Source organism: Megascapheus bottae, unplaced genomic scaffold (assembly GCF_031878675.1).
Source record: "Megascapheus bottae isolate mThoBot1 unplaced genomic scaffold, mThoBot2.hap1 HAP1_SCAFFOLD_40, whole genome shotgun sequence".
NCBI classification, from domain to species: Eukaryota; Metazoa; Chordata; class Mammalia; order Rodentia; family Geomyidae; genus Megascapheus; species Megascapheus bottae.
The window spans coordinates 5,561,050-5,578,949 of NW_028327715.1; the positions used below are offsets into that span (position 1 = coordinate 5,561,050).

General features: G+C 42.1%; 2 protein-coding genes across 4 annotated transcripts in view; one reads left to right on the plus strand and one right to left on the minus strand.

Annotated features, from left to right (window-relative positions):
- The window catches only part of LOC150039413 (uncharacterized), a 510,688-nt gene that overhangs the window by 116,412 nt on the left and 376,376 nt on the right, over nt 1-17,900 (plus strand). The window lies entirely within an intron of this gene.
- Nucleotides 16,005-17,900, minus strand: part of LOC150039419 (phosphatidylinositol 3,4,5-trisphosphate 3-phosphatase TPTE2-like) — a 62,280-nt gene continuing 60,384 nt past the window's right edge. Inside the window, exon 24 of the mRNA XM_090327834.1 lies at nt 16,005-16,162. Within this exon, the coding sequence (XP_090183960.1) occupies nt 16,054-16,162 (109 nt within the window). The 3' untranslated portion in view covers nt 16,005-16,053. The remainder of the gene's footprint in view (nt 16,163-17,900) is intronic.

A 17,900-nucleotide genomic window follows, 5' to 3' on the forward strand; every position in this document is an offset into this window, starting at 1 on the left:
CTGCAGGCTGCCAGCCCAGCTGGTAGGGGCATCCTCACTGAGCTCTGAGGGAAGGTCAGTGGAGCAAGAGCCAGCCGAACTCTGGTAAACCATCTGGAAGAAGATGGGTGAAAACCAGCTGGTTGCCAGGAAATAGCTCTTGAAGCTGCAGCACTGATCTCTCAAACTTGGCCAGGATTTCTGTTCTTTTTGGTTCTTTCCATCTTCTTGTTAACTGAAGATAAGAGCTTCATACCCTTTGCAAACCAAGTTCAATTTGCACTGCAATCCTCAGATTTCAGCCTTCTGGGCAGCTAGAATTACAAGTCAGAGCCAATAATGCCCTGCTTAAACCTCTCTTGATTTAGACGTTCATTCTCAGGTTTTTGTTTCATGAGTGGAAAATGGACTCAAAACATCTAGCATTGGAACACCATGTGTTGACCTAGTAAGACATTTATCAAGCACTAAAAAGCTTTCACAGATTTACCTAGCCAATTCCAATACACTACTGACTGCCTATCACATATTTATATTGTCCTCATACTTGTGCATGTGTGCCAGTGCTGAGACTTGAACTCAGGCCCTGGGCATTGTCCATGAGAAATCCAGCCGTGGCGCCATGCTCCTATCATCTGTGGCAGAGTATGAAATAGGAGAGTCATTGTCCACATACACCTTGGGCAAAAACCAAAACCCTGTCTTAAAATAACTGGTGCAATTAAATACATGTAGCAGTAGAAAATAAAGTACAAAATACAACTGAAGTTTCAGTGAACGATAGAACAATATATATATATATATATATTAGATTTTAAAATACATGCTTTCTGCAAAAATTTAGAAATTCTAACATTTCCTCATTAGAAAAATTTATTTTCTTCTTTTTGTTTTTCATTGTGGGTCATGGGGCTTGAATTTGGCTTGGGCACTGCCCCTGAGCTCTTCAGCTCAAGGCTACTGCCCTACCCTTGGGCCAAGCCTCACTTCCCCTTATCTAGAAGGTAATTTGAGATAGAGTCTTAGGTCCTTTTGTGCCCAGGCTGGCTTTGAACCAGATCCTCAGATCTCAGCCTCCTGACTAGCTAGTATTCCAGCCATGAGCCACTCTGCCTGGCTTAGAAAACTTTTCTGAAGTTCAGGATGATCTTTTGGGAATGCTCTTCCCAATTTCATTTGTCTACCTACTGTTCAAAGAAAATAAAATAGACATAAATTGAGCATCAGACATGCACACTTTAATTCCATTTCTGCTCTCATTCCAACTCTCCATTCTTTGAATTATATTCAGTTTTGAAAGTATCATTATTTTCATTCATGTAGATTGAATACTTTTTCTGTACTTTTGTTTTTTAATTCCTCAATGAGGTAAATATTAGCATTTTCTTCACAATCCATCTACCTCAAAAGGGGCTGAGATTAAAAGAATGTGCCAACATACCCAACTAACTTGCTTCCTTCCTTCCTTCCTTCCTTCCTCCATCTCTCACTACCTCTCTTTCTTCTTTCCTTCCCTCCTGTTCACCTTCCTTCCTCTTCCCCTCCCCTACTCTCTGTTTCATCTTTTTTCTTTTGAGACCGGGTCTGAGGGATAGCCTAGTTGGCCTTGAATTCCAGATCCTTCTGTCTCATCCTCCTAGGAGCTGCTGACAGATAAGCTTCACCATAACTGAGCTATACTTACTCTTTCCTACCATAGTTTAGTTTTATTCCTTTTTCTAGAACTTCATATAAATGTAACAATGCACAAAGCACTGTTCCATATGAAACTTCTTTCATTCTGAAAAAAATACATTTAAACTATTACATGAACCCTTTGTATTGTTTTTGTCTTTTGGAATAGTACCTCATTACATTTTATTCATTCATTCTATTCATTGACATCAGGTGTGTTTGTACTTTTGGGCTGTGAAACTTACAACTGTTACAGATATTCTCTCTTTTTCCTGTTTACGGTTGTGTCTTCGTTTTGGTATGCTTAGAGTGAGTGAACTCAGAGGCTTGTGCTTGCCAGGGAGGGTTTAGGGTTGATTAATTTTTAACCAGTTGAAACATACCTCTGACTAGCTTTGGTTATTTTTCAGATAGGTCCTTCCTTTATACCAGGCCATCCTGGACCTCTAGCCCCCTACTTTGGCTTCTTCCAGAACTGGGATGACAGGCATGAGTCACCATGCCCAGCTATTTATTGTTGAGATGAGGGCTTGCAAGCACTTGGCTTGGTCTGGCCCTGGACAGAGATACTCTCAATTCCAGCCTCCTGAGTAGCTAGAATTAGAGGTGTGAGCCACTGAGCCTGGGCTACACATTCCATAGAAGTCTTGGTTTAGAATAATACTTGCATTTTCTCAGGGAAATATTCTGGAAAATCATTACTAGCTCATAACACATAAATGCTAATTTTATGAAAATGTCAGATTTTCCCAACATTACATCCAAAGTGATGTATGATGTTCCAATTGCTCTATTCCTTGATGATCCCATGTGGTTTTGGCTTTTTAAATTTTATCTCTCCTACTAGAAGTGTAGTGATTTGGGTATCTCATTTTAATTGATGATGGCATACATTTATTTTACACTTAATACTGAGCTTCATCAAAATGGAGGCAATCCAATGAAGCCCAGTACATATAGCATATACAGTATGAATATGATATAAAGCTAATTAGGCTTAGTAGTGTGGGGAATCTGGTAACGTCTGTATGTGTGTGTCTGTGTATAGTAAGGCTAGAATCTGACGCTCAAATGCTTGGCATTTGATTAGGACTGGTTTTGTATCACTACACTTTAGCCTCCACTTTCTTGCTTTTTACTGGTTAAGTATTTACCTGTCTCGGGTAGCTATGAACCCTAAACCTCTGAGTCTCCTGTGTATCTAGGATTATACCTATGAGCTACTGGCATCCAGGTCTATCAGCATGTGATTTCTTTCTTTTATTAAGTTCACCCCAATGTCAAAGGAAAATGTATCACTTACAGTTAGGACTACTCAGATAAGACACAGGAGGTTAACACATGGGTAACATTAGTAATTCTTATCAACCTTCTCTATGATTTATATCATTTATATGAGTACTACATAATTTGCTCCTTTTAGCTCTAATTTTTGAAACATTTTAGTCACTTATAAACAAATTGATTCCTACTCTTAGGATTTGTGTTTGTTTATTTTGTTTGGCTTTGCTGTTTTGTTTTTTGTTTTTGTTTTTGTGTTTTGCCAGTCATGGGGCTTGAACATGATGGCTTTCTCAAGGCCGTCTCTCCACCACTTAAGCCACAATACCACTTCTGGCTTTTACTATGTATGTGGTACCTATGAATCAAACCCAGGTCTTTGTGCGTGGCGGGCAAGCACTCTACCACTAGGCCAAACTTCCGGATCTCTTTCTCTTGGTTTTATAAATTATTAGCTATTTCAGGACAGGGTTTATTGAGCATTAATTCTCCCCTGCTTACAGAAAACCTTTCTGATGTCCTCTGTTTTGTAAGGTTATCACTCGCCTGCAGTATGTGTGAATAACAGGTAGTTTCCTGTCGTGTCTTCGTGTATTTCTACCTCAATGCCAAGCCCTTTTCTGAACACATTTGAGTCCACATATGCTAGGCATAAATTGCTAAACTACCCTAGGCAGCTGGTCCTTTAAAGAATGAGCAAATGCCAGTGCTATAGCTGAAGGACCTTAAGAATGAGTTCCTCCTAAAAATATAAGTTGGGTTCCTTCCCTTCCTCACTGCCTCTCTATCCACTACCCACGTGGGATATGCATCTGTCCTCATTGGATACACAGTCTTGGGCTGTGACCCTGCAGCCTCCAGAACCATATGACAGACTTTTACTTTTCAAATACAGTTTTCTCACTCAGGTCTACTATTTTAGCAATGCAATTATCAAGACAACCACCATTTCCACTCATGTTCCCACTATTCCCTAGCTCAGTAAATTCAACTGATTGGAACAAGTGGAGAATTACCATTTTGAAAAATGCATACAAGTATAATATTCATTTGATTTTCAACAGTCTGAATGAGTCTGTAATATGACAATCTGATATTTAGAGGAAACTACCTTAAACATCACATAATAATACAATTTTACTAATGGTTCTTTAGAACATCATTTGGGACTTAGTGACAGTTATTTTTTATTGTAATTAATAGAAGGGTTACTGGCGATAGTAATGTAACTATTAGATAATTTTTGAGATTATTTCCAGTAGTCTAAATTGAATAAGTTCGTATTTTGTCCAGTTTTTAGGTGACCTTCTGTGATAGCAGAAATGTTCTGTACTGTACACCCTAGAAGTCTCATGTGACTTTGGGTTTTAGGAATGTGGCTACTGGTAACTTTTCATTTGATCGCATCTGAAGCAATTGAAATGTACTATGACACAGATATCTGTGTCTGGTGGCTATCATGTTAAATAACACAGATTGTTCCCTTTTCTGCATCTACCTGGGTAGCTCTTATTATCTCTTATGTATTTGTGACATGTCTTTGACAAACGAATGTGTAGAAAGATGGATGTTGGAGAGATGGATGAATGGTTGAGTGACATGGAAGGATAGGTGGAGGAATGGTTATGTGGGATGGATGGATGGAAGAACACATGAATGAACATGTTCAGTAACTTCAAATATACTTAACAAAATAGTAAGTGCCGAAATTAACATACAGTTTGCCTTTGGTTTTTTAGTTCCATTTTTATTTTCATTCTTATTGTCGGGTAATGTATAGAGGGGTTACATAGTTCCATTTTTGGCATACCAGGGCCTGTGTATGCTGGGTGGTCTTTACCACACATCTCTGCCTCAGCCCATAGCACTGCTTCTTACCATCATATATCCATGCACAATATCTCATTGCAATTGAACAATTTGGGAATTCCTGCCGTATGGTGATTTGGGGTGCCGAACAACAGAACTTACTCTGCATTGGGAAAGACCTATCTGTTCATTCCAAACTACATGTTGGGCCTTACTGATTCTACGCTCCGGGGCACACCCACTCAGCACAGAGCAGGGTGGGAGATGAGGCCTTGGGTTCCTTGACTGGAAACCTCCTTGCTCTGCTCTCTGGGTAGTGGATGCGCTTGGGAGCTTTGGGAGGATGCCCTGTCTTCCCTGTCACGCTGCTCCCTTCTACACAAGGTAGGACCAGGCAAAGTTCAGTTCCTCAGGGCCCCTCAGGCCTATGACCTTCCTTGTCCTATGTGAGCCACAGACCCCACATGGGTCCCCCTGGCCCTGGCCCCGGAGTGGTGGTGGTGGTAGCCAGGGTACTGCTCTACCACCTGAGCTCCGGCTTGCCTGCTTTCCTTCCTCATCTTTCTTAATTTTTCTCCAAAGACTAGGTCACAGGCCCTGAGTTTAAGGACCAATAATCACACACACACACACACACACACACACACACACACACACACACACACAGTGGCCAGGAGCATGCTGGATTCCTGTGATGTCTCAGATGTCCAGAACATGTGGCCCAGGAAGCATGGCACCTCCTCTGCATAGAGGACCAATTTGTCTGTGCCTGACTCCTACCCTGGCTGGACCCCTCTGGTCACCTTGGACTCCTGTCCCGATTTTGGCCATCACCATGTGCTCACTCATGTCCCCAGGTGAGTCCTAGATTTCCCCTAAAAAAAGGCTAAAATACCAGATGTATAGGCTTGGATGTCTGAAGATTACAATTAATAAACAGGCAGCAAATGCACCTGCAATCCTTGCTTCTTGAAAAGCTGAGATCTGAGCACTAGAATTCCAAGTCAATCTTGGCAATTATGTCAATAAAAACTTATCTCTCCGATTACCCATCAGAAAACAGTAAGTGGTGCTGTGACAGAAAGTGGTACAGCACAAGCCTTGTTCGAAAAAGCTCAGGAACAGGGTCCAGGCCTTGCGTTCAAGGCTGTTTTGACCATAAAGATATGAAGGTAGAACAGGGGGTAATAATGTGAAAATACTAACATAATGAATAGGATGGGAAAATACTAGAATAATGAAGATATTATGAAAATACTAGATGAATATGATATGAAAATACTAATATAATGAATATGATTAGAATGAAAAACAATGGGATGAAATATAGCTAAACTACTTCTAGAAGTATATTGTTAAACCAACTTGTATCTAAAGGCATATGGTCATAAGAGATAAAACCACTAGAACAGGGCATGTGGCAGTAATGATGGATATGGCCAGCATCCAGGCACATGGGATAGAGTAATTGCAAATGGCTAAGAACCAGACACCTTGCCATAGGAGAAAAGGTAAGAACCCAGCACACCCCTGGGCACAACTAATTGAAAAGAGACTTTTCTGGGCCCTAACCAAGCAAAATAAACAAGGAGTTTGGGCCAGAGAGGAATAGCCAATGCTCAATATAAGCAAAAGACCAAAAATGAGGGTCAGCAATTCTTCTGGCCTTAACCAAGACTGTGATTTGAGGATCTTTGCTCTACTGGAGCTACTCTTGAGCCGAGAGGACTGATGAGGACTGCTGGGGCTCCAGAGCTCACACCATGACAGGACTGGGAACTGCATCTACCAACTGACTGGCAGGCCCTGTTTGACTTAGAAACTAAGAGATGTCAGAGTGGTGGGTCCAGCATGTGCACTGGATAGGCAGGCTAGAATTAGGCAAGTTAGGACTAGAATACAGGAACTGGGTTAATTCTGCTAAGCTATATTAAATCAATAAACTGTTGTTGAATTATGTCCCCTTCTCAAGAGAAAGGCCCATAAAAAAACAGAAACAAAAACAGAAAATCATCAGAAGATGGTTGCTCGTGCCGGTAGTCGTAGCTACTCAGTAGGCTGAAGACTGGGATTGCAATTTGAGGCAGGCCAAGCAAAAAAGCCTCTGAGACTCTGATATCTAATTGACCAGAAACAAAGCAGGAAATTGCTGTGGGTCAGGGTGTAGAGTGCCAGCCTTGAGTGTAAATAGGTAAGGGAGAACATGAGGCCCTGAGTTCAAATACCAGGCCTTGGGCAAAAAATAAAATAGAATACAAAACAGCCTTTTAATTGCCTGTAATATCTACCTTACTGTTGTCTCTGGGTTCCTTCCTTTACTGCTCAGCCACTAGTAGTCCAGTTTGCTTGTAGTAGCTTTAGGGTATGGTGTTGAGAAGATGGTACCTTACTCATTATTTCTTAGCTTCAGATGCTCCCAACTTTGCCCTGTTGCTTGGTGCTCAGAGAGCCCTCCTCCAATCCAGGGCCTAGGAGAGACCTAGACCACAAGACCATAACGGCAAACATTAAACACAGCTTCCCTGGGTTAATAAACAAGAACAGGTTGGCCCAGGGAACTCTAGGTGCTCTGGCCCAGAGCCATTTGTGAGCACAGGTATCTCTGAGCTAGCCAGACCCAGGACTCTCAGGAGACAGAGACTTGGACTAGAAACAATGGGGCCCAAGGATTCTGGCAGATTTTAAAGCTCTGGAGGGGGAAGGGAAAAGAAAACCCACTTCTACTGAAGGAAGCTGGGTGATGGGGGAGGGAATGCAGAGAAGTCATAAAGCTACACGTTATAGGCAATTGAACAGCTATAAATTTTTTAAATTCAATTTACTTTCTTTCATTTTTCTTACTGATTACAGAAAGATGATATGCAGAGGGATTATGTCAACAGTCAGGTCATGTGTATATTGATGTTGAAACAGTGGCATCCATTTCCTCACTATCTCCCAGTTTTTTCCTCTATCCCCACCCACAAGTTTTTGGTTTTTGCCAGTCAGGGTCTGAGCTTTGTCCCTGAGACTCTCTGTGATCAAGGCTAGTATTCTACACTTGAGCCACAGCATCACTTCCAACTTTTCCTGTGTTGTTATTGGAGATAAGAGTTCACAGACTTTCTTGCCAGTGATGGCTTTGAATCCTGATCCTCAGATCTCAGCCTCCTGAGAAGCCAGGATTATAGTTTAGAACCACTGGTGCCCAGCTCCCACCTACAAGTTTTAGAGATTATTTTCAATATAATATCCAGAGAATACCACTGCTGCATTTCTCCCACCATTCCTCCCCCCATTCTTCCAAGGATATAGAATGAGAACACCGGAGGAAAAGAAAGGGGAATTAAAAATGTGAGAGGCCAGTATTTCACGCCTGTTATCTCAGCTGCACAGGAGACTGAGGACTGCAGTTCCAAGTCTGCTCAAGCTGGAAAGCCTTTCAGTTTCTAACATCCAATTAAACACTGGAAAATTGGAAGTAGCATTATGACTCAAAGTGGTGGGATGCCTGCCTTGAATGAAAAGCTTAGACAGAGGGCCCAGGCCTTGAGGTCAAGCATGCTGACATACAAGAAAAAAAGAGAGAAAGAGGAAAGGAAAAAAACCAGCCTCTTGTCTCTTTTTCCTGGTGATCAGTTTGCTATTATTTTTCATGAAATCTTTGTGTGTGGTATGTGTGTGTGTATGTCTGTGTGTGTGTGTGTGTGTGTGTGTGTGTGCCTCCATATGTGCATATGTTCATGACTGTGTGTGTTCGTACTAGGGTTTTAAGCAAAGCCTTATGCTCTCCCTTAACTATTTCTACTTGAAGCAGAAAACTGATAAGCCAAAGCTCCACTTCTGTCTTTTTTCCTGGAAGACTGGAGATAAGGTTCTCTTGGATTTGATTGCCCAGGCTGGCTCTGGACCTTGATTCTCACATCTCAGCTTCCTGTGTAGCTAAATTACAGGCGTGAGCCACCTTGTGCTGGACTAATTGAAAGTCCTTGTTATCTTCTTTTTTTTTTTTGCCAGTCCTGGGCTTGAGCTCAGGGCCTGAGCACTGTCCTTGGCCTTTCTCAAGGCTAGAGCTCTACCACTTGAGCCTCAGCACCATTTCTGGCTTTTTTAAATGTATGTGGTACCAAAGAATCGAACCCGGGTCTTCATGCATGCAAGGCAAGCACTTTAACCACTAGGCCAAACTCCCGGCCCCCCCTTGTTATCTTCTGGATTAATGAAAGGAAGAACCATATGGGCCCAGGTTTGAAATCAGAAACCCAGTCTGAAACTGTCTGCACCATTATTGTAACTGAACCTGGGACTTTAGACTCCAGCCATCAAATCAAGGAGCCCTACGCACAATAGGTCCAGCCACTCTCCTAGAGAAGCCAAATAAAGTGATATGGTGAAGTGTGGGTAAAGGATATTTAGTTTATAGCAGGCTTAGGAAGATAGCACTACTTCTTCAGCTGTCTTCAGAGGTACAGATATGGATTTTAGGTTAAATAGGGAGGCTTAGGGGAAGGCAGTGAGAAGAGCTTGCATACAAAAAATAGTCCCAAATCCCACGGTGGCCTGGTTGACCACTAGTGAGCTCAGACATTGTCCCTAGAAGAATTCCAGAGAAGTTGTTATCACTTGATTACAGGAACAAAACAGGGACCAAATTATCTCCTGAAATTTGGGCCATAGGTTTTCAGCTGCTAAGACGCATCTTAAGGCTGTTGTTTCCACACAGGATGCTTCTTAGGGAGTCTTTATTTCCTCCTGGTGCCCAAAGGTGATTGTGAAAGAATGCAGCACAGAAGAGTTCAGATCCAGATAGGAGGCCATTCAGTGAATTCACAAAGCCTGGCAAAAACATCTACAAGGTTGCATCTTACATACCAAGATCTGCTTTGGATCTAGTAAATCTGTTCCCTGTTCACTTGGATTTAGAGTTTGTGACTGAGTGGCACTGGGGACAACTGAGACCACATGGAGGCTAGGACAGTTATTGGCCCACAGGCTCTGGAACAGAGAGGGACAGCAGCCACCACATCCAGTCCCAAGAATCACACACATGCTCCCTGCAGTGTCTCTAGAATCTTCCAAAGACAGACCTTCAATACCTAGCATTTTGCCCTATGCTAAGGGGGTCCCCCTCTACTTTGGGCAAAGAAAACACAGCATCTGAGCACCGCACAGGGATCTGCCAGACCCACACACAGCTGACCTCTGCCTCCTGTCACTACCCTCCTCTCCATCATCCTTTTAGAGAGCATTTATAAAAATTTTTATTGCTTTTATAAAGCTGGGATACAAAGGTGTTAAGTTGCAAAAGTAGCTAGGATTATAGGCAAGACACATAGTACTTGTCTTGCTCTCTCCCTATTTATGATTTTGCTAATACTGAGGCTTGAACTCAGGCCTTTGGCATTGTTCTTTTGCTTTATCTTTCAAAGGGAGTGTGCTTTAGTACTTGCCACAGTTCTACATGTGGTTTTTTGTGGTTGATTACATATAAGTCTCGTGGACTGGTGTTTCTACCTGAATCAGCTTCCAACCACAATCCTCAGATCTCAGCCCCCTGTGTAGTTAGGATTATTGATCCCTGGCACGTGGGAGAGCAAATATTGTCAGTGTAGCATGGATGAGCAGAAGGGAGAGCACCTCTTTCTCCCATGGGCTGTTGTGTGGCCACCCCAGGAAGGTAGGCTAATGTGTGGTGTTCACCCAATGCCAGGGCAGTGGACTGCCCTGACTGCAGAAGGAGGGGGCTTCTAGACAGTACATTTTGGCTACTGCACGTCGAGTAGGTACTTCTGGCATGAAGAAGGTGGTGGCCTTGGCTGACGTTGCACACACAGTGGGGCTCATGAGGAACATCCCAGAGGATGATCCCACCCCAGTGTCCTCAGTGTTCAGGGGACACCCCACAAGAGGGTGTGCAGCAACAGAAACCCATAGCTCAATCAAGAGCCTGGTCAGCAAGCCACAGAGACAGGACTTCAGAGAAGCAAAGTTGTGAGTGCCTACGTGGCAGTGCCCCCTGGGTTGGAACTTCCCTCCTCTGAGCCTCAGTTTCCAAATGTCCAATATGGATTTCCCCGTTGCCACATTGTAGTCTTTCTGAGGAAAACTACACGAGGTAGTCCTTGTTAAAACTTCAGACAGCCAGGTCGTTGTGTCTCTTGTCACTAATCCTAGCTACTCAGGAGGCTGAGATATGAGGACTGTGATTGAAAGCTGGTACTGAGTCAGTGAGACTCTTATCTCCAAGAAACAACCAAAAATCTACAAGTGGATTTGTGGCTCTAGGCACAAAGAACAAAACTTGAACCAAAAAAGTATAAGTTTAATGCCCGCGCCTGAGTTCAAGTCCCAGGACAGTCTCACAGGCAAATACAAACACACACACACACACACACACACACACACACACACACACACACACACCCCAAAACATAACAAAAATTAAATAAAGCACAACACTCCTCACTACTATAATTGCCTACCACTAGTCCTCCTGCTATCCAGCTCCTCTGACTTTGGCCTCTCTCCAACCCCAATACCTGTGACAGGAGCTCCCATTCCAACTGCCAACTTTGGCTCTTTGCAGCTGGCCAGACAGGCAAGACCATGGGAGACAAGTAACATAAGAAAACTGTGTTAACAGCACAGTAATCAAAGTATGTCTAGTTCTTGGAATTAGCACATGAATCAAATCTTATTCTATCAATTGCATGCATTCTATGCAATATTGTGTGAATAAACTGGTGGTTTGTGGTGCCTGTGTGCGAGAGTACGTGTGTGTGTGTGTGTGTGTGTGTGTGTGTGTGTGTGTGTGTGTGATGATACTGGGTTTGAACTCACGGATTGTGTGCTGTTGCTTAGCTATTTTGTGCAAGGCTGCTGCTCTATCACTTAAGCACAGGTCTACTTTTGATTTTTTTTATGTGGTTTACTGCAGAAAAAGTTTGATGGATTTCCCTGCCTTGATTGGCTTTGAACCTCGATCCTCTCAGCTCCACATACTAAGTAGCCAGGATTATAGGTGTCAGGTACTGGGGCTCAGATTTGGTCAGATGTTAGTAAATGCCAATCATGACTTTACCAAAGGCCAGTAGGAGTCTAAACGTGATACTTATGGGAAGATTGTCTGAAAAGGACATTTCCAAGAAGTATTTGTGTGTGTATGTGTGCCTGGTGCTGGGGATCAAACCTAAGACCCAGCACTTGCTAAGCAGAAGCTGTGTCAGTGTACCACTGGGAAGCCTAAGTTAATATTGAAGTTGTATGAACTTCAGCAAAAAGGTATTTTTTAGCAGGCCCCACCGAAAGGTCACTCTGAACTAACTCTAAACCAGCAGAGATAGCAGTTTCAAAGAAAGTCATAAATTACAGCCTACTCCCAGTGATTTGAGGCCCCAGGATAAAATAACCATCGAAACATCCTGTAATAACCATTGAGATACCCTGGCCAGCTGCCCTTCAGCTGCCCTGCAGCTCGGCACATATCCCCTAGCACTAGCCAATCAATTAATAATACATCAACCCTGTGAGCTAACCCTATAGAAACCGTGTACAACAGGAAGTCAGGCCTCTCAATTCAGACCTGCTGTGTCAGTGTCGGTCTTGAGTCCAGGCTTGAGCTTGCAATAAGGACTCTTGTGCTCTTACATTGGATTCAGCTCCTTGGAGGAGACCCTGAAATCTGGACCGTATCTTCAGAATAAACAATTCAATTTTCAACAGAATTAACTTAGGTTTGGTCTACAGTCTAGACAGTAGCCATAAACCTAGAGTATCTTGCTATCTAATAGCTTCACTTGTGTCTAAGTATACTGTGCAAATAGGAACAGCAGCTAACATAACGAGCACTTGCTTGAGCCAACAGTTTCAAGGGCCTTGCAAATGGAATAGGATCTGTTACTGTCAACTGTTTATAGGAGAATTAGGGGCCCAGTGAATTTGAGTGAGAGAGGCCAGCAGGGAAGACTGAGATCAAACATGGCAGTCTAGTTCCAGATCACAGGCTATTAACCACCACCCTGGTTTAGTTCTAGGTATATTTTAAATTTTAAGTTTTTGTGTGTGTTTGTGCTGGTACTGGATGAATGTATTTTCCTTTAGCTGTTTTTGCTCAATGCTGGTGCTGTACGACGTGAGTCACAGCTTTCCTATCGCCCTTTCATGGTTTATTGGCAGTCAGGCTCTCAGGGTCGTCTCTCCGGGCTGGCTATCCACTGTGGTCTTCATAGCTGAGCCCACTGAGCAGTGGCCAGGAATCATGATATATTCTTGTGTCCCTCAGCTCAGTTCTTTGGGCTGCTGTATAAATTACTATTGTTGTCTTTTCACCTAACGAGAAACTTGTACAAAATTTAATTTTAAACAACAAATTTTCCCTCCTGAGTCCAGGTGCATCAGCTCTGGTGGGTTTGTGGTTCAGATAGACATGGCCAAGTCCAAGAACCACACTACACACAACAGTCCAGGAAATGGCACAGAAATGGCGTCAGGACACCCAGATCACAAAGATACACATCTCTGAAGGGGAGGACCCCAAGTTCCTGAGGAACATGCGTGTTGCTAAGAAGGACAACAAGAAGGGCTTTAAGAAGATGAAGGCCAACGATGCCAAGGCCATGAGAACGTGGCCCAAGGCCATCAGACCCTGAGAAGCTCAAAGCAACAAACACAAGTTCCACAGCAGGCTACCAGCAAGCTCCAGCAACTTGCCTACATCGCCCACCCCAAACTTGGGAATCACATCCATTCCTACATTTCCAAATGTCTTAGGCTCACCTGGCCCAAGGCCAGGGCCCAGGCCTTGGCTAGGGCACAATCCAAGGCCCAGACTCCAGCTGCAATGCCAGCTAAGGCCCAGGCCCCAGCTCCTAAGGGTGCTCAGGCCATAGCCTCCTAAGGGTGCGCTGACTCCAGCCTCTAAGCTGGAGGGCTCTGTGAAGGCCCCACAGAGAAGAACTTGGTCTGCCAGTGTGATGACAGGTGAACTGCTGTGGCTCCCTGGCTGCCATCTAGAGGGTGGGATGTGGCCTGTGTCAATTCTACCAATAAACCTGAGGCAGGAAGACAAAAGTAAATCAATGAATAAATAAATAAATAATGTTTTTTTTGCCAGTCCTGGGGCTTGAACTTAGTGCCTGAGCACTGTCTCTGAGCTTCTTTTTACTCAAGGTTAGCTCTCTGCAACTTCCCAGCTTTTTGCATGTATGTGTGATACTGGGAATTCCAACCCAGGGCTTTACATGCTAGGCAAGCACTCTACAATTAAGCCACCTTCCCAGCCCACAATTTTAATTTTATACTGTAGTCCATGACAACAATTTAGAAATAAAATATGTTTTGTATTTAATTATGTCATTTAAGTTCCTTTCTGCAGTTAGCAACGGAAGATAAATTTAAACACACACACACACACACACACACACACGTACACACACAATTTCTTAAGATACTTAGCAGAAATGGAGGAAGACATTTCTAGTGGAAATTTATGTGAAAAATTCAATAATATCATTTCTGATTGGCCTTTTTGATTCTCTTGGTTTTTGCTCCACAGCTGTCCATCATTATGGTACCAAGTGAATAAGAAAAAATAGAGAAAGCTATTCCCTTACTGGCATGCTATCCAAGGTATTAGATTACTATGTTGGGTGTAAATCCTGAATTTGTTACTTTACTAATTTTTTGATATATCTAATTGTCCAAACTTCTAATTCCCAGGAAAATCGAAGTAATGATAGCACTTGAATTATGAGGACTAAATGAATTTACTATTGAAGAGCTTCTAGGCAGTGGATTTATTATGATTGGGCTCCATAAATGTTATTATTTTTAGAATTATCATGAATAACTCTCTAAAGTAGCTACCGAAGTATACTAATAACTTTGCTCTTCTATGATATTGAAAAGTCTATTTTCCTTTTTAAAATTTGTGTGTGCACGTGTGCATATATATGTATGTGTGTGTGTGAGAGAGAGAGAGAGCAAAAGAGAGAGAAAGAGAGGGAGAGAGAGAGAAAGAGAGAGAGAGAGAAGGAGACAGAGAGAGAGAGAGAGAGGGAGGGAGAGAGAGGGGGAGAGCCCATACATGTGGGAATGTACCTGGGTATGTGCCCATTATGTGCTTGAACTCAGGGCCAGGGCACTGTCATGAGCTTTTTGGCTCTAGTGTAGTGTTCTACCACTTAATCCACTTCTTACTTTTTTGGGGAAGTGATTAACTGGACATCTGAATCACATACATTCCTGACCAGGCAGTCTTTGAACTGTGATCCTCAAATCTTAGCCTTCTGAGTAGCTAGGATTACAGGCATGAGGCATTATCTCCCAGTTGAAACATCTTTGGAAAATCTTTTCTGCATTACATTTAATTAGTACATTATATTTAATTATTGGTTTCAATCGAACATGTCACTTTCTGAGTGCAATGCATGTTGATCCATGCCACGCCTTCAATCATTTTTCCCAATTTCTCCCAATCTTTTCCATTTCTCAAGTTACCTAGGTCCATTTTGATATAAAATTCCTCACTCTTCCTCTCTCTCTGGATCAATCTGATGTAGGGCATCTGAGCTGTTTCCTTAACATGGTTGTATAGTAATTAGTGCATCAATGAACATGGAGGTATATATATATATATATATATTTATTGTATACTGACTTTCAGTCTTTTGGATAAATTCCCAAGAGGGTTACTGCTGGAACATAAGTAGTTCTAAATACCTATCTTACCTGAAAACTCATTTTAAAATGTAAAGAGCTTGTAACATAGTGTATTGGAAATAAATTATTTTCACTATAGACTATTAGAGGTAGAATGATGTAAATTATATGCATATTTTTCTAGCAGTACTTTTTTATTTTTCTGCTGGTCATGGGGTTTGAACTCTGGGCCTGGGCACTATCCCTTTGCTCTTCAGCTCAAGGCTATTGCCCTGGCCCTTGAGCCAGGGGCCACTTCCGGTTTTCCTAGTGGTTAATTGGAGATAAGAGTCTCATGGTCTTTAGTACCCTGGCTGGCTTTGAACCCAGATCCTCAGATCTCGTCCTCTTGTGTAGCTAGGATTACAGGAGTGAGCCACCACTCCTGGCTTTTTTGTAGCAATTCTGAAAAATGGATACACAGGGAAGAAAGAAAATGAGTTGAGAGAAGAAGGCCAGTAGTTGTGGAGACATACAATTGGTAAATTCATAAACTAGCCAATTCAAGATTATGATGTATGTACATATGTATACATGCATTGATGAGTTCATAGAAACATACACACTCTGAAGAGAGGTTACTATTACCAATATATAATTTATTTAATAAACATACAGAATATAGTGTGTTTGTCACTGAAAGACTTCTTCAAAGAATATATCTACAGCAAAGTCTGGACGATATATGTTCCATGTCTTTTCTTTATGTGGATTGTCCAGGTCAGCTCGTGTTAAATAAAGTCTAAGGACAGGAAAAAAAGTCATTACATTTTCTTTTAGGGCTTACAGTATGTGATTGTAGTTCTTACTGTACTATGTTATTTCTCTTCTCGTTTTTTTGCCCTTATGGTTTTTCTTATGTTGTTACTGTCTGTGACTTGCTACCTGGTATATTGTATACACATTTATTTGTTTATTTGAAACAGGGAAGGGAAGGGGGGAAAAGAGAGGACTGGGAGGTGGAGGAGGAGACAAAAGCATGAGAAGGGGTACAATTATGTGAGAAGTAATGCACCTACTACCTGACGAATATAACTGTAATCCATCTTTAGATTCTCCCGACATTAAAAAAAGAACAATAAAACCAAAACAGAATAGTCATCCAATAGCACACCCTTGTTTACAAAGAGACTTGCTGGCTGCAACCAGGATTTAAGTCCTACTTGTCTTCACTACTTAGCCCATTCTGCCTCTTTGGAATGACATAAAAGACCTTAATCTTCAGAAACAAATTGATCAGTCACAACGTGCCTGTTAGAGAATTACTGACACCCACATTGAGCATATTATCTAAGTGTTTTGTAAAACTTTTTAAATTTCATTTGTCAGGTAGTAGGAGGTGCAGGTCTTCTCACACATTAATACACCTTCTCATGTGTTTCTCCCTGTTTCCCTCCACCCACCCCCTTCCAATCATGTTTCCCCCCTTTCCCTACTTCAAATAAACAAACAAACATATATTCTAAGTGTTTATAATTGACAAAAGTTACCAAGGGGCTGGGAGTTTGGCCTAGTGTAAGAGTGCTTGCCTAGCATGCATGAAGACCCAGGTTCAATGACTCAGTACTACATACATAGGAAAAGCTGACAGTGGTGCTGTGGATCAAGTGGTAGGACTCTAGCCTTGAGAAGGCCAAAGAACAGTGCAGAAGCCATGAGTTCAAGCCCCAGGACTGTCACAATAATTACCAAGACATAATTGGGTGTATAATGAAACCTCGTAATTAAATAGTGTTCTGGGGTTTTTTTTTGTATTTGTCTTTGTTTTCGTTAATGTCAGTAGTGGGGTTTCTACTCACGACCTTGAGTTCTCAATAAACTTTCTCTGCTCAAGCTGACCCTCTCTTACTTGAGCTCCAGTTGCATTTCTGATTTTTCAAGGACTCGTTGGAGATAAGTGTGACATAGACATCCCTGCCCAGGCTAGCTTCAAACTGTGTTCCTCAGATCTCAGCCTCCTGTGTAGCTAGAATGACAGGTCACTGAGCCACCAGTGCCCAGCTATATCGCCCTGAATCGGTGAAATGATGTTTTTGTCTAAGCCACAATCTCATCAGTGTAAAAAAGATTTATCAAGCAAGGAAAAAATGATACCAATTTTCCAGAAATGACTACAAAAAGGAGGATCCAATGTTCTTATAATCTCCAATGAGATGATGGTGGTGGAAAGGACAAAGCTATCCTTTAGCAAGAACCAGTTTGACAAGAAGCAACAAGTAAACACCCTGCCTTTGTCGAGGACTTTGCTCAAGAGACAGCTGGACACATAGGAAAATGGATAGAATTTTTCCTTTAAATGTAGAGTTTACTCTTTCCAAAATCAAATTGTATGTGAGTTATAAATCTGTAGAAATGAGGCTTTCTTGCTGCTGTCTTAATAGATTTGAGGTATTATCAGGCCCAGTTCAGATTTCAAGAGAAGTCTGGCACTGGATGTAACCAATACTATCCAGCACCACTTCTGGCTTTTTCTATGTATG